The 21046-nt window shown below is 39.8% G+C and overlaps 1 protein-coding gene across 1 annotated transcript in view; it reads left to right on the forward strand.

The window, feature by feature from the left end:
• Nucleotides 1–4239: 4239 nt before the first annotated feature.
• Nucleotides 4240–21046, forward strand: part of TOMM70A (translocase of outer mitochondrial membrane 70 homolog A (S. cerevisiae)) — a 50441-nt gene continuing 33634 nt past the window's right edge. The window contains exon 1 of the mRNA XM_006890020.1: nucleotides 4240–4816. Within this exon, the coding sequence (XP_006890082.1) occupies nucleotides 4490–4816 (327 nt within the window). The 5' untranslated portion in view covers nucleotides 4240–4489. The remainder of the gene's footprint in view (nucleotides 4817–21046) is intronic.

Raw genomic sequence — 21046 nt, forward strand, 5'->3', positions numbered from 1 at the left:
AGTGGGTCAGGGAAAGACAGGAAGACCCGCAGCAAGATGGATTGACAAAATCACTTTAACAATGAACTCCTCATGGTGGAGAGCATGAGGATAGCTCAGGCAGCATAGATCGAGGTGCCTATTTGTTCACTATGAGTCCTAGTGCACTTGATGGCAATTTTCTGTAATATTGGACAAGCTATATTCCTGTACAGTCCAATATGGAAGCCAACACCAAAAGTACTTTCTGAATAATAATTTTTAAAACTTTCTTTCAAGATATTTGAGGGTGAAATACGTGATAAACAGATGCATATGGAGATTATTTCTCTTCAATAATTTTTTCAATGAAGAAGGCATAGTTGTTTTGTACATCGAGTCAAAACCGACCCATAGCTGACGCTGCAAATGAGTTTTCCTGAGACATTAAATTGCGGAAGAGTAGATTATCTCTCTTTTTCCCATGGAGCAGTTAGTAGATTTGAACTGTGTGCCTTTACATTGGCAGTACAATTCCTAACTATTAGGCCACTGTTGTTTTTGTTGTTGTTAAGTGCCATCAAGTCGCAGATGACTCATAGCGACCCTATGAACGAAAGTCCTGGACACCTGTATAACTTTCTTCCTCTCTCCAGGTTCAAAGGGTTTCCAGAGGCAAGCTACTATAGAAGTGGATACCACTCCTGCTTCCAAGCTTGTTTTAATACTGGAGCTCCACCAAACACTGTCCACCATGGGTGACCATTCTCGCATTTGACTCATCAGTGTCACAGTGTTCGGCTTCACAGCAACCATGAGTTACCTCTGTACAGCAAGAGGACATACCAGGGTTACAGGACCTAGGAGAATGTTTCACCAAAAACAATTAAAAGCTGCAGCAACCGAGGGCCTGATAGGATTTTAAGCTAGGGCCTGGAGCAGGTTCCGCAGGCTGAACCCCACCCTTATTTACCCTTACTCTAAGGGTCAGGGCCGCCCATCTGCCTTTAAAGGTCAAAATTAGGACAGTGTGAAAGACCCCAGAAACTTCCTTTGCCTTACTGCCACCAAGAGGAGCTGCCATGGAGACGCCAGCCATCTTACCCGATAGCCGGCTGACTTCCAGAGTGGAGGGAGATGGCAGTCCCCAAGCCTCATGAAGGAAAATGGAAACCCAAAAGAGAGAGAGAGAGAGTGTGTGTGTGTGTGTGTGTGTGTGTGTGTGTGTTTGATAGAGCATGTTTGTGGATTTAGGAAGCTTTTGACATCAATGCAGAGAATGTAAACAGTGAAGATGGAATCTTAAGGATTTCTATAATAGAAGACCTTGAGTTGTTATCCAATATGATTGTCTTAGGCATGGGTTGTTTTTGTTGTGTTTTTTGTTGAGTCAGAAATGACCCATAACTGACCCTCTCACAGTCATCTACCAACCTTACTGTTGCAAAGCCTCTCATATTGCAATAGCAATTGAAGGGATAAAATAATACCATTTTAAAATGGAAAGAAGCCTTAGAAATCATCTAATCCACTTTGAGTTGTGGTGCTAAAAAAAGAATTTTGAACATACCATGGACCACCAAGAAGACAAATAGTTCTGTCTTGGAGAGGATGAAATCAAGTTTCTTCTTGGAGGCTAGGATATTTGAAACTCCATCTTACATTCTTTGGGCATGTGGCCAAGAAGGACTGATCCTTTGAGAAGGACATCATGCTTGGAAGGATGGAGAGGGAGAGTGCAGGAGAGGAAGATCCTGGATTGATATAGTAAATAGGGCAATGGGGGTAGAGGTGTGTCAAAGTCATTGAGGCTGTCTTAGGATAGAGCAGGCATCAGAGCTGTTGTATAAAGGGTCATAGGAGTCACAGGTGACTCAACTTCACATAATAACAACAATCCAGTTTTCACATCAATTAGAGGTGCCCACATCACATACACTCAATGGTGTTAAAAATGTAGAATAAGAACTTAGATTTTCCACATTTTTGTCCCGTGGACTTTCTACCTAATCTACCTCTGAAGTCACAAAGACATAGAAAACGTTTTCTATTAAAGTCTGTTAGCCTACCAAGTGGGGAGGGATCTACATTTAAATAACAAAACAACTTTTTCAGAGGAAACAGATTGGTACTATAGCAAAAAAATGAAACTCAACTGGTAAAGAATCACTATTACTAAGAAATTACTCCATGTAATCTTTTGCCGTTAACAGACTTGAGGAAAACTGAACTTCCATACGAGTAAAATTCGAATAATTTAGAAATGTTAGAACTGATTCATCATCAACTCAACAGCATATAACAACAACATAGGTCATAGTGACCCTATGAACCATGACTCTGAAACTTGGCCTATCCTGAGCCAACCTCACCATCTCTGACACACCATGACCCCATTGCCACAGTTACTGTGTCAATCTATTTCATCCAAAGGTTTCCCCTCCTGCGTTGTTCCTCCACCCTTCCAAGCATGTTGTCTTTCTCCAAAGACTGGCCCCTCTTGGCAACATGCCCAAAATAAGTGAAATGGAGCTTGCCTCCAAGTAGCACTCTGGTTTTGCCCTTTCCAGGACAGATCAGTTTATGTTCAATTCTTTTCTCCAGCACCACAACTCATCTGCATTGTTTGTTATTGTAAATGCACGTGACATGTTATTTACCATTTCAATATTCTTCATATATTTACCATCATGTTATATATTGTTTAATCATCACCACCAGCCATTCCTGAAATATTTCATCACTTTTAACAGAATTGTGCTCAATTTCATTTAGCTTCCAGTAGTCATGAGGCTGCCCCTCTGGTTTGTCTTCAACCCTTGGATTAAATACCTTAATACTCCTCATCTGGAAGCAGGAGTGACATCCACTTCCTAAACAACATGCCACTCGAAACTCTATAAACTTGGAGAAACAATAGTTATAGAAAGGCTTCAGGTCTTTTGTTCATAAGGTCGCTGAGTCGATGGTAATCATCAACAACAATGTAATCTAAGTTTCAGTTTCCACCATCATCATTTGCGATCTAGCCAACTATGACTCCTGACAACCCCAAGAATGTCAGAAAATCAGAGCCATTTTCATTTGTCATTTAAAAAAAAAATACATTGTCAGGTCTTTCTTCTGAGTCTCCGTTGAGTTAATAAGCACCTTCAACTTTTCCTTTAGACTTTCAGTGCAGTTACAGTTGTTACTTAGTAGGTAGGCCAGAGAACAATGTAGCTTAATTGAAAAATTAAAATCTAAAAGTGAGTTATAAGACCCACAGCGACTCTAAAGGTCTGGGTAGAACTGCTGATTAGTGGCTGGTGGGTTTCAAATCAGCTTTCCTTCAGTGGCCGATTGTTTAACCCACTTTGCCAAAAGGGCTATTTGATAAAGTAACCAAATCTCTGAAAGCTATGAATTTAAATGAAATTTTGAGAGAGAGAAGGAAGAGGAAGAAGAAAGTACGGGGCGGGGGGTGGGGAGAGCGCTTGGGATAGTGCTGGTGCTCTGGAAGCTGGTGTGGGCTGGCTGGGGTGTCTAGCAAATATTCATCTGATGACGAATGCATGCATACAGAAATGCCAAAAGCAGGCAGAATTCCGGGTTGCATTTCTTATCTACAGTGTGAAAACCCGGTAAGAGGAAAGCCATGATTTTCCTAACTGGTGAGATGGTGAATGACAGAAAAGGCTTCAACGCTGTTTCTACTGGAGCCGACCCAGATTTGTCTGTTTTTACGCAGTCGAATTTCTGGCATCTGCTTTAACGCTTTAAAGAACTTCAAATTCCTCCAATATAAAATGGTTATGATGGAGATAACAATTGCAATAAAGCGAACTATCTTCGGCTCTGAGCTCTTTGCTCACACACCTTTAAAAACCATTCCAATCCGTTGGTTTCCTAGACACGCGCAGGAACGGAACTGCTCCTGAGATCAAACAGCCGCCAACACGATGGTAACGCGAAAAAAGGGGAAAGTCAAAAAGTACCCAATAAACTACACAGTTCGGCCCACACTCCACCCACAAGTCCTGCCAGCCAATAAGGTTCCGCCGCTCTCGCCCATTCATTGTGCCGCTGCAGGGTTTTCTCAATTTTCATCCCCTGTGCATCACAGGCCTTCTGTGATACACACCACTCTTCCCCTGTGCTAGGCAAAAAGACTTTCTGCCGTTTCCTAAACACCGGAGAGACCCAGTGGATGGTGAATCCAAGATCAACGGTCCCAGAAGTAATTCTGATTCCCCAAGTGCAAGGGCTCTCACGACGGCCCTTTCCTTACCAGCCAGTTACTTCCCTTAACCCGGAAGTAGTTCCCCCCCCGCCCCCCTTACTCTTAAGGGAGGAGAAGGACGGCCAGGTCTGGCCCGGCATGCCCTGGGCTTCCGGTGACCTCCGGCCCTTTCCTGTCGTCCGCTCTTGCTAGCTAACGTGCTCGCTCCCATACTGCCTGTCTTCCTTTCCTTCCCATCTTCCTTCGCACGCTGCCTGGTGACTCTGGAGCCCGCGACCGGTAGGGAGGCAGTGACGGAGGACACTCGTCATGGCCGCCTCTAAGCCAGTGGAGGCGGTGGTGGTCGCGGCTGCTGCACCAGGATCCGGGAGCGGGGTGGGCGGAGGCGGTGGGACTGCCGGCCCGGGCACAGGAGGCCTACCGCGATGGCAGCTGGCACTGGCGGTCGGGGCACCCTTGCTGCTGGGTGCGGGTGCTGTGTACCTGTGGAGCCGGCAGCGGCGGCGCCGGGAGACCGGGGGCCGGGGTGACAGTAGTGGCCTGAAGCGCAACAATGAACGGAAGACTCCAGAGGGCAGGGCCAGTCCGGCCCCGGGCAGCGGACACCCTGAAGGCCCTGGTGCTCACCTGGAAATGGTGAGAAGCAGCCCTGGGCCATAGATGTGAAACTGCGGGTGCAGCTTTTCCATGACAGGTTATGCTGGTGAGGGGGCTTCCGTCAGTCAAACTGCTGGGTGACAGCGCTTGGGTTTAGGGATACCGATATCTGGCTGCATTTATGGAGAATGCATAGCCCGAGGCGTTAACGGCGTTCTTTGACAGTTTTATGAAATGTGTTTTTTTTTTTTTAGTGACACAGCATTTATCACTGACGTTGTCGTTTCAGGAATAACATTTGCAGAAGTTAGGTGCCTTCAGATCGCCTACGACTGACTCTTAGCGACCCTATGAACAAACAGATTGGAACATTGCACTATTTGCAGATGAGCTGTATTGTATCAACTAGTAAAGGAATCCTTAACGAATGATACGTTATCATGTAAATATAAGAACTTTTTAATAACAGCCGTACCACTTTTTTTGGAACATGTTCTCCTCCTTTTAGTTAGAGGACCTGAACAAATACTGTGACCATGGGTTGAGGAAACCTAAAGAACTGATGAAATAGCATTTCTCTCTTGCCTATGCAAGTGCCTTCTTAAACTTCTTTTGGTTTGGAAGCATCTCACGTTCATTTTCTTTTAATAAGTTTACATGACCAAGCCTATCGGTTGACTTAAACCCTGTGATGTTATGCCAGGCATCTGCAGCTTGATTGTTACAGGATTTCTTGGAGAATCTGCTGCGCTGCTTTGTGGTTTGGTTGAGCTGACTTTGAAATGACACTGTTAAATCCTTTTGGTATCTGACAGCTGTGTGGAATATTGCCCTGGCTGTGTTTAACAATACTGGAATTGGGTGGAGGATTTTGTCTGCCCCTAGTATTGTACTGAGCACAGGGCTCCTGAGTAAATCAAAGTCCATACAAACTTTTGTTCAGCTAAATCCCTATTTGAGGGTCGGGTTTATATACATATGCAAGTCATTTATACTTTTTACCAGTCAGATTGAAGCCATGTTTACTAAAATGTCAAATTCGTTTTAATGGGCATTTAGATATGGAAAGCACCTATCACAGTGTATAGTGGTAGGCCATGAATGAGCCAAATAATTGTTCTAATGGGCGAGTAAAACATTGTTTTTAAAAAGCAGAAACAAAATCATTACGGTGTAATAAATGCATAGACTGTGAGAACTAGGAGGTTGATAAATGCATAGACTGTGAAAATTATGAGGTAAACCATTTAGGTTGGGCTGGACAGCTTGGTTACTTTGGGTAAATAATTTTATCTCTTTGACCTGAGTGTGTCATCCTTGTAAAATAAGAGGATTAAAATATTAGAGATTTCATGTTTCTTCCAGCCCTAAAAATTGATAATGCATGCATCAGAAATCTTGCTTTGAATTAGAAACTGAATGATTCTTCAGTAAAGTCAGAATAAAATTCAAGATTTTAGTTGATGACCAGTAATTACTTAAAGGCTATATTTTTTTATAGTTCAGAGTTATGAGCAGATTCATTGTCTACGTAGAGTTGATGACTAATTGTAATTTATTAACTTTGGAGGAATTTATGTTGAAAACTTGTTACTATTGAGTTGGCACCAGCTCATAGTGACACTCCAGGACAGAGTACCATATTTTATTCAAATTATATATTACACTGTGCTATGATTTGTTGTTATTTTACACTTGAGCTTTAGTCTTCTGTATGTGGCATGTCCATTGTTGGTGGTGGTGGTATATGCCATCAAGTCACCTGCAATTTATAGCGACCCTATGTCTACCTCTAAACCTGCCCTGTCCTTAGCCAGTCTCACTAATTCTGGCACACCAACTCCCATCTCCCCAGTTACTGTATCAATCCATCTCATCCTGAGTCTCCCTCTCCTGTGCTGTCCAACCACCCTTCTGAGCATGATGTCCTTTTCCAAGGACCAGTCTCTCCTGGCCACATGCCCAAAGTAAATAAGGTAGAGCTTCACAATCCTAGCCTTCAAGGAGAGACTTGGTTTCACCCTCTCTAAGACTGACCTATTTGTTTTCTTGGCAGTCCATGATATGTTCAAGACTCTTCTCCAGCACCACAACTCGAAGGCATCTATTCTTCTTCTCTCATCCTTAGTCATTGTCAAACTTTCTGTAGCATAACAAATAGTTGAGGGACCATGGCCTGGATTAGGTGCATCTTTGTACTTAGACTGACATTGTTGCTCTTCAGCACTCTGGTGAGGTCCATGACAACAGATTTTCCCAATGCAATTTATCTTTTGATTTCCTGACTGCTGGTGCCAAGAGTGGTGATTGTGGATCCGAGCAAGCTGTAATTGCTAAGAACCTCAGTCTCTTCTCTGTCTAATTTGGTGCTGGTAGTTGGCCCAGGGATGAGAATCTTTGTCGTCTTGATGTTGCGCTTCAATCCATATTGAAGAGTACAGTCCTTGACCTACTTTTGCAGCAAGTGCTTTAGGTCTTCTTCAGTTTCGGCAAGCAAGGTTGTGTCATCTGTGTATCATAGGTTGTTAATGAGTCTTCCTCCAATCTTGATGCCGCATTACTCTTCATAAAGCTCTGCTCCCTGAATGATCTGCATACAGATTGAAAAGGTATGGGGACAGGATGCATCCCTGACTCCTTTCCTGATGTTAAACCATACAGTGTTTCCTTGCTCTGTTCTGAAAACTGCTTCTTGGTCTAAGTATAGGTTTCGTATAAGCACGATCAAGTGTTCTGAGATTCCCATTTTCCTCAAGGTTAGCCACAATTTATTGTGATCCACACAGTCAAATGCAATTAGGTATTCTTCTGGTACTCTCTGCTTCAGTCACAAAAATATGTAGGCTTGCCCCATGGGGTTTCTAAAGCTATAATCTTTACAGAAAAAGGCCACATGTTTCTCTCAAGGAACTAATCTCTTAGCTGCTAAGTGGTTAATTACTGTGTTCCTGAGTCAAAACTGTTCTATCTTCACTTGATAGTTAAAACTTGCAAGAGAGTGAAGGAAATGGTAAATATTTTTTGTGCAGGGTTTAATATTAAAGAGTACAGGTAAAAGCCAGTGGGTTTTGTCTCTTTGCTTTAATGACAAAAATATTTGGTTTCTATAGACTGGATTTGGGACTTTTCATGTATGGTGCAGAATATATCCAATTGTCCTTTCGGGAGCAATCGTGGAATGCTCCATATAGAGTTGTGCAGCTAACCCAAAGGCTGTACATCTCCAGTGGTTGAAATCTACCAGCTATTCCAGTAGAAGATGGACTTCTCCTGTTGGTGTGAGTAAGGACAGACTTGACAGCAGTGAGTGACTTACTTTATTTTTAAGAGTAGTTAAAACTCTTAAAGCATATATATTCCATTTTTTTGTTTGTTTCTTAATGAAGATTTTAGCTTATAACTAAAGAAAAGGGAATTCTGGTGATGTAGTGCTTAGGCAGTTGCCCTGTTAACCCAAAAGCCACTCAGTTCAGATCCAGCTACAGCTCCATGGGAGAAAGGTGAGCAGTCCTCTCCTCTGCAACTTACAGCCTCAGAAACCTGCTGAAGGGTCAGCAGTGAGTGAAAGAAAAGCCATTGATAGTATCTGAAATTAAGGTGCTTAAAGTGTTAAACCAGATCCCATTTTGTGTCATTATCAAGTTTACCATGATATGCCATTTTGTTTTTCATTTTAAGAAATACAGATCTTTTTTTTTTTTTAGTGTTTCTTTAAAGCATTGTGGCTTAAATTTTCGCACTGTGTGGAGATCACTTTTTTTTTTTAATGTGAATAAGGATCTCTTCCAGTCAGTTACCTCAGCTAGCTGTCTGGCAGATTTCTTGCCATTGGCTAGTGAGCATGTCTAGGCTTGCATCTGTTGAAATGCTTTGGTTGGTAGTGCACAATTCCTAGTGGCCTTATTTTTTGCCAGTGCCTTCAGTGCAGTTTGGGCTTCTTCATTGATATTGGTTCTTGGTCTTGTGCTTGATTCAGTGTCAGTCAGTTCTTTTTGATACACTTACTGTGTTCCTTCCATCTTTGATGCATGATTCAAGATTTTGCCTATAGATCCGTAAGTATTACCACTTGAAGTGTGAATTTATTCATTAGTTCTTTCTGCTTGAGAAATGCTGTGTATTCTTTGGTTGACCAGCTTTTTGCACAGCTAGGACAGTGCATTGACAGGGAACTTAGTAGATATTCAAGCTTGAGTCAGAAGAAGCTGTGGAATGAGAGATACCATTGCTGATGCCAGAGGGATCTTACTGAAAGCAGAGAATACCAGAAAGATTTTTTTTCACTTGTGTTTTACTGACTCTGCAAAGACATTAGACTATTCATAATGAATTATGGGTAACAATGAGAAGAATGAGATTCCAGAACATTTAATTGTGCTCATGAGAGAAAAATATGTAGACCCAGAAACATTTGTTTGAACAAGGAAATACTGCACGGTTTAAAATCGGCAGTTACACGTCATTGTTGTTGTATCTTTTCTCTACATTTATTCAGTTTGTATGCTAAACAGACTATTAAAGCAGCTAGATGATATGAAGCAGAATGTGGAGTCAGATTTCAGGATAGATTCATCAACAACCTGTGTTACGCAAATGTCATAACCTTTGCTTGCAGACAGTGAAGAAGATCTGAAACGATTACTGAAGAAAATCAAGAACTATAGTCTTCAATATGGATTACCTCTTAACATCAAGAAAACAAAAAACCTCACCAATAAGCAATATCAGAATAGAGAAAAGATTGGCTTTGTCAGCGATTTCATTTTACTTGCATTCACAATCAACACACATAGTAGCAACAAGAAATGTATTGCATTGGGAAAATCTGTCAAGAACCTCTTCTAAATGCTAAAGAGCAAAAGTTTCAGTTTGAAGACTCAAGGTGCACTGATCTAAACCATGGTGGTTTCAGTTGCTTTATAGTCATGTGAATGTTTAACAGTGAATAAAATAGAACAATATCATTAATCACATGCAAGCAAGATTCTACTGAAGATTATCCAAAAACGACAGGAACAACACATCAGCAGAGAATTGCTAGAAGTCCAGACTGGGTTTAGAAGGGGTCATGGTACTAGGGATATTGTAGCTAATGTTAGCTGGATCTTAGCTGAAAGCAGGGAATACCAGTGGAATGTCTATCTGTGTTTCATTGACTATGTAAAGGCGTTTGACTGTGTGTCTCATAACAAACTGTGACAGACTCTGAGAAGTATGGGAATCCCAGAACACTTGATTGTGCTAATGTGAAACTTATACTTGGACCAAGAGGCAGTGGTCAGAACAGAGCAAGGAAACACTGCATGGTTCAAAATTGGGAAGGGTGTATGCCAGAGATGTGTCCTGTCTCCATACCTTTTCAACCTGTATGCAGAACAGATTATCCGGGAGTCTGGGCTCTATGAGGAGGAATGTGGGGTCAAGACTGGTGGAAGATCTATCAACAATCTGCGTTATGGGGTGTCTCTGGAGACTAAGGTGCGTCTAATACAGACCATGATCTTTGCAATCACTTGTTATGCATCAGAGAGTTGGACAATGACCAAGGAGGATAGAAGGAGAATTGATGCCTTTGAGCTGTGGTGCTGGAGAAGAGTATTGAGGGTACCATGGACTGCTAAGAAAACAAACAGATTTGTCCTGGAAAGGGTCAAACTGGGTGGCTCCTTGGAGGCAAGAATTCTGAGGCTCCGTCTAAGATACTTTGGACATGTTGTAAGGAGGGACCGGTCCTTGGAGAGGCTACATCATGCTTGGTAGGGTGTAGGGACAGCGCCAGGAGGGGAAGGCCCTCTGTGAGGTGGATTGATTCAGTGACTGGGGTAATTAGGATGGGTGTAGTATGGGAGACTGTGCGATTGGCACAGGATAGAGCAGAGTTTAGGGCTGTTGTACATAGGGTCACTATGAGTCGCAAGCAACTCGATGCACATAGCAACAACACCAATATGTTTAAATGTATAATTACTATTCTATTTCTGGGGACACAAAATTCATACTATCCATGTAGACCTGGGGTCTATTTCCTCCAATGAACAGCCATAACATCCTGTTCCTGAGGGCTTGCATGGTTTTACAATACTGAACACATTCCCCTGCAGCCTCTGCACTAAAGAAGAAAAGCCTTGCAGTCTATGTAGAAAATAACTTGGTCCATGGAAAACATGTGATTTTTCAAATCACAATTGATCCTAGGATTGACCAAGTACTGGGCATCTTGACTAGGCATTGATTGCTGTGAGTCAGGGACTAATGCTACACTTGATTCTGGCCTTTGGATATTCTGTGAACACTGCTCTTGGCTCCTACCATCTTACCATTCTGTTCACAATATTGACATTATTTCCAGTTTACTGAAACCTTTCCTCATGTAAACACACTACCTTGGGGTTTCCTTTCCATAGTGCATATTGTTGTGTGTGCCATCAAGTCACGACTGACCCATAGTTGACCTCTAGCCAGTTTCCTGAGATAGTAAATTGTCTGGCTTCCTGCGAGCAGCTAGTGTATTTGGACCACATGCCTTTAGGATTGCAGTGCAGTTTCTTACCACTAGGCCACCAAAGCTGATTTATGCATACTGCATATGAGAGTTGCTTAGTCATTCTTTCCTGTTGCAATGTTAATTCTAAAGCCTGAGCAAAGCTATATTATATTGTAGTTTGAGGACCTAATACTGTTATCTCACATAGAGCAGGCACTGAGTGAATGCATAATTGAAGTTTCCATTTTTTTACTAACAATTGAAAGTTCCTCTGATATCTAAGATTATGTGGTAGTAGTGATGGTAGGTACCATCGAGTCATAATAGACTTCTAATATCTCTTATTCTGGGCTGTTGTTGCATGTATAATACCTAATCATATATTCATATTAGACAATTCTTTCATCTGTTCCAATGCAGTCTCATTATCGATCCACTTTATTTCAAAGTGTTTTTGTCTCTGAAAAATTTCAAATATTTACATGCCTATTAAAGAGCTCTGTGGTGCAACCATTGTGGAAGGCAGTGTGGTGCTTTCTCAAAAAAAGTTGCAAATAGAGATACCATTTGACCCAGCAATTCCACTACTGAGAATATACCCCAAAGAGACCATAACTGGCATCTAAGCAGATATAAGCACACCCATGTTTATCGCGGTTTTGTTCACAATAGCAAGGAGTTGGAAACAGCCTAAGTGCCCATCAACAAACGAATGGATAGAGAAGCTGTGGTATATTCACACAATGAAATACCATGCTGAATTGAAAAATAAGGAACTCATGCATTATTATTCAAAATGGGTGACCCTGGAGGACATTATGCTGAGCAAAGTATCTCAGTCACAAAAGGACAAATACTGCATGGCGCCACTGTTGTAAAACAGGATTGACCCTGGAATTGGGGGAAGACTGAGAAAGATGGATTCAGTAATGTACACTGCATTGAAACAGATGAGGGAAAAAACTGTTTAAGAAGGATATGTTATTGGGTCTTTTTGTCATGACAGGGGTCCAGAGCAAAGGCTGCTGTATAGTGGAGTGGACCTTCGGGGAGGGATTGTAAAACAATGAAAGAATTTTTCTTTTACTTTTCCAAGAGGGTGATGTACTAGGGGGGAGGGTTGGGAGGGGAGAAAAGTGCAACAATGAATGAATGGAAATCCAGAGTCTCTGTAAATTTCATTGAAATAAAAAAAAAATAAAGAGCTCTGGTGGCTGAGTGAGTAGGGAATTGTGCTACTGACACAAAGACCACACCTCTCTGGTAGTTTGAATCCAGCAGCCCCTCTAAGGGAAAGATGAGTTATCTCCTTCCATTTAATTTATGGCCTTAAAAACTCGTTGGAGTCCAACTATGAGTCGGTTTTTCCTTTCCAATGAAGGTGACAGGGAGTTTGACTAACATATCTAGTGGGTTTATCATTGTTTCCTTTTATATTTTATTACTTGAATTATTTTTTAATCCTTCTATTTTAACCAGTTTGTTTTGGATGCATGTATGTGTACATGTTGTTGCTGCTTTTAATAGCAAAAATCTTCTAATTGTAACTGTATAATATCTTAATCTTCTTATGTGTGTTTTATTCATAGAGGTTAGGATTCCAGTGTTTAGATCAGTAGTAGTTCTTTTTGAGACGTTAACAACTGTTTTTGTCCCATTGCCTTTTATATAGTGTGTTCCTTCAGGGAAAAGACTATCCTGTTAGTTGTAGTACAGTGAATTCATATATGAAAAGTACTTTTAGCTAAAATAAATTAAATTATATTTGCTTGGCAAAAGGGGTAAGAAAATCTAATTGTGCTGATGATTCTGTCTTTTCATTTAATGTCCCTATTATCAGTAACGAGCAAGATATGATACCTACGTATGTTCTCTTTGTTTCTGTTCCAGAGTATAAACATGACTATAAAATGATAGTGATAAAAGTACATATTCTTCATAAATGCCTAAATATATTTAAATATAAATATTATGTCATCCTTGGGGAAGTTTCTCGATCTCTCTAGGCTTCATTGTTTTGTAAATTTAATAGAAATATTAGCACCTACTTGTCCAGCTCTCAGAAGCATAGCAAGTGATTAAAAAGATCATGCCTGAATCAGGCACACATTAGTCCTCAAACTGACAGTATGGATAGACAGTATAGAAAGCTATGCTAATGAAAAGTTACTGGAACTGTGGGGTATCTCATTTCAGGGCATAGTACAGTTTATAAAGTTGTGTCTTACATCTTGTTTTGATGAGTAGTCCCTGGGGTCTTAAAAGCTTGTAGTGGTCATCTAAGAAATCTGTTGGTGTCTACGAGCCTGGGGCAAAAGAGAATGAAAAAAAAAAATCAGACTTAAACTGTTTTAGTCTATCATTGTCAGGTATCATCGAGACAGTAAATTACGTTGGAGGAAATTGCTCATCTTTCTCCCATGGGGCAGCAGGTAGATTTTAACCACGTTCCTTCAGATTAGCAGCAGGACTGCTCCTTACAGGACATGTACATAAATCAAGGCATAATTTACCCTGAGATCAGAAGAACTTCATGATGCCAGCTACCATTACTAATTATTTTAATTCAACCTCAATATAGTGAGAGAAAAATGTGGACTAGAACCTGGAATCCTTTTTTAAAAACAAAACAAAAAAACCAAAAACTAAAACAGCCTAGTGAGTTGTTTGAGACAGGAGGAATTCCTGAGATTATTGCCCTGAAGACCTCTTTAAGCCTTGAATCAAAACTAACCGTTGGAGGTAACTTTGTAGCTAAATTACAGATTGGCTCACATTAGTGATTGCCACCCATAAAATACTATTTCTTTTTTTAAAAATCACCTATGTGAGACCAGTAAGCAATTATACCTTCAAACAAAAAAGGGAGATAAAAGGAAATTGAGAAAATAAGAAAATGAAAACAGTTAAAATGGTACTAATGAGAATGTTCATTTATTGTGAAGAATTATGATGCTGAGCACTGGTAATAGGAATGTTCATTTATTGTGAAATTATTGGAGAGTTTTGAGGAGTGGGATGACACTACTCTTTTTTAAAAGATTTCATATCAAGGGGAGTTCTGGTGGCCTAGTGGCAAGAAGCTGTACTGCAACCCCAAAGGTACACGGTTCAAATCCACCAGATGCTCTGCTGGAGAAGGAGTGATAATTTCCTCCTGTACCAGTCAGATTCGATTTGACGGTACATGCACAAAAAATAATAAATTTTTTTAAAAAAATTTCATATCAATTAAAAACTCATTGTAAGAAATAGCATTTTTACTATTGGAATTTTTGTAGAATATGAAATTTGGCATCTTGAAAAGACTAGTGAAACAAAAAAAATATTTCCAATAACACTAATGTTATAAATGGCTATAAATGGCTTTATAGTGTTCTCCTTTGTTGCTTTTGAGTATGTAAAAACATCACATGAAAAGATACTCATATTTCAGTATCTGTCTTAACTTTTTTAATGTTTTAGGTCTCTGTGTCTTAATTTATCATTTCTATAGTTTCAAAATTATTGTGTTTTATATTCCAAGTTTACTCATTAATTCTGAAAAGTCTTAATATAGTTTGACAGTAGACTGAGGGCACAACGTGAATTAAAGTTTGCATAAAGGAGTCCTGTGGAATGGAATGGGAGTCTATTCTGTTACAGAGAATTGATGTGTTTCAGACCTTTCCTCTAGTGCATGTATTTCTTCTGCCTATTTTGTAGTAAATAAAGCAGAAGGATGATTTTGGTTGATAAACTGGTACTTTGCAAACTAAGCTTTTGTCCTAAATGTCATCAACAGGCTAGATTCTTTTTTTCTGTGTTGTCCTTTTCCATGTTGCCATTCTTTATCTGCATTAATGAGCAGATTAGTTGGACAAAAAGTATTGAGGAGTTTGAGCAGAAGGTGATTGAGAATTTTAGATGCTTTGCCCCAGATTGCGCTACTCAGTAAATGGAGTTTTCTTTCTGTGGTGACAGTGGAGGACCAATAGAAGAAACTTGGCAGTTCAGTGATTTGCCTGTATAACTGAAACTTTTTCTGACTTGAGGTCCTTTAGAGCACAATTTTGGAACATTATAACAAGGAAAAGAAGGAAGCTGATCATACTTTGGATTTTATGGCTAATGAATTTGCAACAGAGACACTTTTTCATTTTTTTTAAAGGAAGTGTTGTTCGTTAGCAACCTATGTCCCAGTCTCTTTGAGTTATATGTAGAGATATTTGCTTCTCCTTTCATCATGTTAGTACTTACTTCGGAGATACATAAATTCTTCCTTGTTATTCATATTGTTGTGTGCATTTGAGTTGGAACCTACTCATTGCTGGCCAGTTTTCAGAGGCTGTGAATCACACAAGAAGAGATTACCTCTTTGTCCTGTAGAGCAGCTGACATTAAAAAAGGTGTGTAAATGTATATGTGCTGATCATTACCTGTTCATGTTTTGCCTTTCTCTTTATATAGTCTGAGTATGTGTCTTATTTACTGAAAATATGTGTCTTACTGATAAAAGGTAGGTTTTGGCTTCAAGAAATGGATTGGTGGGAGTTTGCCATCCTCATATCTTATTTTATTTAAAAAAAATCTGTAAATACATAAACACAACTAGAGGAGACACAGCAACAACATATACGCAAAACCTATATTGATACAATTTTTAGCCATAATCATCTATAAATCATTGTAACACTGGTTACAATTCTCTACATTGTGTCTATGTGCTCGTTACTTTTGTTCTAGTTGTTACTACTATAGTCACTACTCTTGTCAGTAGGCACTAACCATTGACTTCATCTGCATTGTTCCCTAACCTTATCAGTGCTTTAGAAATATTTTCTACTTCTTGGTTTTAGAAATAATTTAAGAGCACAATAATCAAGATTGACAATCTTTACTTTTTTAATTAAACTATGGCTTCACTTTAAAATTATTTCAGAAAGTTTATAATAAAGTTCTCAGCCCTGTAACTCAGTTTTCAGCCATGTCTTTTAAGGTGAAAACAGCAGGAGGCATGTACTCCTTAAAACAGTAACCTTTAAAGATCACATTTGTAGCGTTTGCCCAGGTACAAAGTTCAGAAGGCCAAAGCATTATGAAAAGAGTAATGGAAATGAGGAACACAGGGTCTATGTAAAATAAGTGCTGTTAAATAAACTATGCGTGAGAAGGATGGGAAGTCTCCTCCTGTGCTATTAAATGTCTCCTGCTGGAGAGCCAGCTATGGGTCGGTTCCAGCATTCTGGAACCTAGTACCAGGAAGTCATGACTGTGGAGATTGCAATGAGTGTCACAAAACAAAATGTGTCTGAATTATTTAATGGAAAAATAACCTGCTCCAGAAACCATCATCCAATTAAAAAAAACATTTTAAGAAAACAAAGTATTCAGGGTAATAATCTCATAAACATATATAGTTTTAAAATGCATATCAAATTTTACTGCCTGTCAATTAGAATCCATAAGTATATTTCTGAGGTAATTTTTACATAAATAATTTGCAGCAGACATGTGGGAACAAGTTCCAGAACACTTTATATATAACAGGAGAGAAAGAGTATTTCTGGTAGTTGTCTAACTTTAAGGCCAAGTAAAATAAGTATCTCACCAGCACTTTTGCAGCTGTTGTTCTTTTTAGGTGCCGTTGAGTACGACTTAGAGCAACCCTATGTACAATGGATCTGAATGAACCTCATCCAATCCTGTGCCATCCTTACACTTCCTGACACACTAGAGCCCATTGCAGTAGTCACCATGTCATTCCATCTGGTCAAGGGTCTTCCTCTCCTTCATTGACCCTCCAGTCTTCCAAGCATCATGTCACCCTCCAAGGATTGCCCTCCTAGCAACATGCCCAAAGTATATTGAGGCATAGCTTCATTATCTTTGTCTCCAAAGAGCACTCTGGCTGCACGCTCTTCAAGAAATATGTTTGTTCTCTTGGCCATCGTTGGGATGTTCAGTGCTCTTCTCCAGCACCACAACTCAAAGGCATCACTTCTTCTGTGTGCCTAGTCTTTATCTAGCAAGTGATCGGAAGGATCTTGGCCCGAATGAGACTTACTTTAGTCCTCAAACTGCCATCATTGCTCCTCAATAATTTGGAGAGGTCCCTAACTGCAAACTTTCCCAGTACAGTGCATCTCCTTATTTCCTGACTCCTCATACCAAGGGTGTTAATTGTGGATCCAACTAAGATGAAGTTGTTGACAGTATCAATCTCTTCTCCATTCATCTTGATATTGCCTATTGGTCAAGTGGTAAGAATCTTCCGTTTTCTTGACATTGGAGATATTAATCTGTATTGAAGGCTACATTCCTCGATCCTTTGCAACAAATGCTTCAAGTCCTCATTTTCAGCAAGCAAGGTTGTGTCATCTGTATAATGCAGGTTATTGATGAGTCTCTCTGCATCCTGATGCCACATTCCTCTTCATAGAATCCACCTTCTCAATAATTTGCTCAGCATACAGATGAAATAGGTATGGAGAGGGACTACAACCTTGATGCACTCCTTTCCTAGTTTTAAATCATGCAGCATTCCTCTGCTCTGTTTGCACAACAACCTCCTGGTCCAGGTATAGGTTTTATATGAGCATAATCAAGTGCTCTGGGACTCTACTCAATGTCAGCCACAACTTGTTATGATCCACACAGTCAAACCTCTTTGCATAGTCAGCAAAGCACAAATAGACATTCTAGTACTCCCTACATTCAGCCAGGATCCATCTGCCATCAGCAGTGATATCCCAGTGCCTCAAGCACTCTAAATCCTGCTTCAGCTTCTGGCAGTTCCGTGTCTCTGTATTGTTCTAGCTGTTTTTGAATGATCTTCAGCAATATATTGCTTGCATGTGTCCACATTCTGTTAGATCATCTTTCTTGGGAATGGGAACAAATATGGACCTTTTCCAATCCACTGGCCAGACAAATGTCCTCCAAATTTCCTACCATAGCCTGATTAATGCATCCAAGGCAACATCTGTTGATTGAAACAAGTCAGTTGGTATCCCTTTGATTCTTAGTGCCTTTTGTTGTGTTTTTTTTTTTCCCCAAAGGCCTTTAATGCAAATTCCACTTCCTCCTTCATATACAGTTGACTCCTGCTCATATGTTAGTTCCAAAAATTTTTCTGTATCAATCAGTTCTTTTTAGTACAGTGATTGAAACAAGTGTATTCATCTTCTTTTGATAACTTTCTGGGTCATTCAGTATATTTCCCATAGCATCTTTCAATATTGACACTTGAGATTTAAGTTTGTTTTTCTGTTCTTTCAGCTTGAGAAATGCAAGATGAATTCTTCCCTTTTTATTCTCCAACTTTAGCTCTTTGCACATTCCAAATTATTGAGGAGTAATGATGTCTATTTGAGGACTAACATGCATCTGATTCAGGCCGTGGTCTCTTTTCTATCACTCACTATGCATATGAGAACTGGACAGTTAATAGGGATGAAAGAAGAAGAAACAGTACTTACACACTTACAGATAGAGTAACATCAGCAATTTCTGTGTTGCAACATTCTATAGTGATTGTTACTAGGTGATTTGTCTTAACTCAAGTACATTGTTAAGCCAGGGACTACCTGTAAATACTTGTTTTGATTCTTAAACACCAAGTGGTTGTTAATGCTGTTATCAGTTTAACGCTTTACGGTGAGAAGATGATACCAAACAAAGGAAGTTAGTACTCCAACATGAAGGAGTCTTCTCACCTGGCAGTGATACTTGTCTCTTCTGAGTAGCCTAAGTTAGACTATTTAACCTTAAATATCGACCTTTTGTAATAGCTAATTCTACTTTATTTTGTTGGAGGTCTTTTGATACTTTAAGCATAATGAGAGGTCTTTTACATTAATTTGTTTTTCTCATGCACTGCTGATTTAATATTCGGGAAAGCATGTTCATTTGTATTTTCTCAAAGTTTTCACTAGCTTTGAGAGTTTAGTTTTGTTCTGGCTTGTATAATTACAAAACTGTAGTTATCTTTCTGGTTTTATATGTTATTCTGTGGAAATCTGTAGCCATTTTCTAGCAGTTATTTATTTAAAGAATTATATTCCTGAAACAAGATAGTTGTATTTATAAAATGATATTTCCTCTTCTTGATTGAAAGACTTACTATAAAATTAGTTTTTCTATACTTACCTGGCAGAGGAGATACCATGATTACGAAGGTGGTTTTCCCAAGGTGAGGCTTATCCATTGCACTCGGATATGCTGACTCCTGCAACTTCCCAAATGTGGGAAACTCGACTGCATAATTTGTGATAGTAGGGGACTGTGTTTGCATTTTCCTTTATTTAAAAACAAACAAACAAACACACAAAAAACCCAACACAGTCTGCATTATGTTGATGACACAGTCCTGCCTACCAAAACTGAGAGGGACTTGAAACGTTTGCTGCAGAAGATCAAAGACTGCAGCTTTCAATATTAATTGCATGTCAACACGAAAACAAAAGTCTTCACTGCTACTGGGCATCTATCTCATGATAGATGGAGGAAATGGAAGTTGTTTATGACTTCATTTTGCTCAGATCCACAGTCAGCTTAGCGACAGCAGTTGGGAAATCAGAAGATGAGTTTCACTGGGAAATCTGTGGTCAAGAACCTCTCCAGAGTGCTAAAGAGCAGTGATGCTAGTTTAAAGACTAAGGTGCTCCTGCTCCAGGCCATGGTGTTCTCAGTTGCTTGATGTGTATGTGAGAGCTAGATCTTAACTAAGGATGACAGAAAAATAAATGACTTGGAGGGAGTGTGTGTGTGTGTGTGTGTGTGTGTGTGTGTGTGTGTGTGTCCCCACCTGGTACTGGAGAAGAGTATTGAACATACATAGCATGGACTGTCAAGAGAACAAACAGATCTGTCCTGGAGAGGGTGAAACTTGGTTGCTCTCTGAAAGCAAAGATTCTGCAACTCCATCTCTCAAACTTTGAGCATGTTGTTTGGCAGGGCCAGTCCTTGAAGAAGGACATCATGCTTGGACGGATTGGACGGGTAGACGGTCAGCACAAGAGAATAAGACCTTGGATGAGATGGATTGTTACAGTGACTGTGGCAGTGGGGTCAGGTGTGTCAGACGGTGAGGTCGGCTCAAGATAGGGCAAGGTTCGGAGCGTTGTTTATAGGTTCACTAAGAGTTGTAGTTGATAGCACAATAACAAGTTCATATTTACTTAGTACAATCCCTACTAAGTTCTCAAATTTTATTTTGCCTTTTGATTGGATAAACCAAACTAAAGTTTATGCTTTCATAGCTAAAAAGGCCATTTCTAGATCCATCTTGAAATACAATATTGTGAGTGACAGAACAATATCCATACGCATACCAGGAAAACCTGTTAATAGCACGATCATTCAAATTTATGTCCCTACAACCAGAGCCAAAGAGGAGGAAATAGATAATTTCTATCAACTGTTGCAGTCAGAAATTGATTGAGCATGTCACCAAGATGCTTTAATAATAATGTGATGGGAATGCAAAAGTTAGGAATCAGAAAGAAGGATCAGTTGTCAGAAAATATGGACGTGGTGACAGAAATGAGACTGGGGATAGAATGATAGAATCCTTTACAATCAATGATTTATTCATAGCAAATACTTTTTTTCTTCTGAAAGCAAATACCTTTTATAAGAAACATAAATGGAAATCTATCTGCAGAAGAATTAAACAAGATCCTCACCTCACTCCATATACAAAAAACAACTCAAGGTGGATCATGGACCTAGGACTAAAACCAAGGACTATAAACTTCATTCAAGAAAAGCTTGGAAGAACTTTAGTAGTCCTAATCCACAAC

This window comes from Elephantulus edwardii, unplaced genomic scaffold, assembly GCF_000299155.1.
Source record: "Elephantulus edwardii isolate Elephantulus edwardi_28Jun2011 unplaced genomic scaffold, EleEdw1.0 scaffold00085, whole genome shotgun sequence".
Taxonomy (NCBI): Eukaryota; Metazoa; Chordata; class Mammalia; order Macroscelidea; family Macroscelididae; genus Elephantulus; species Elephantulus edwardii.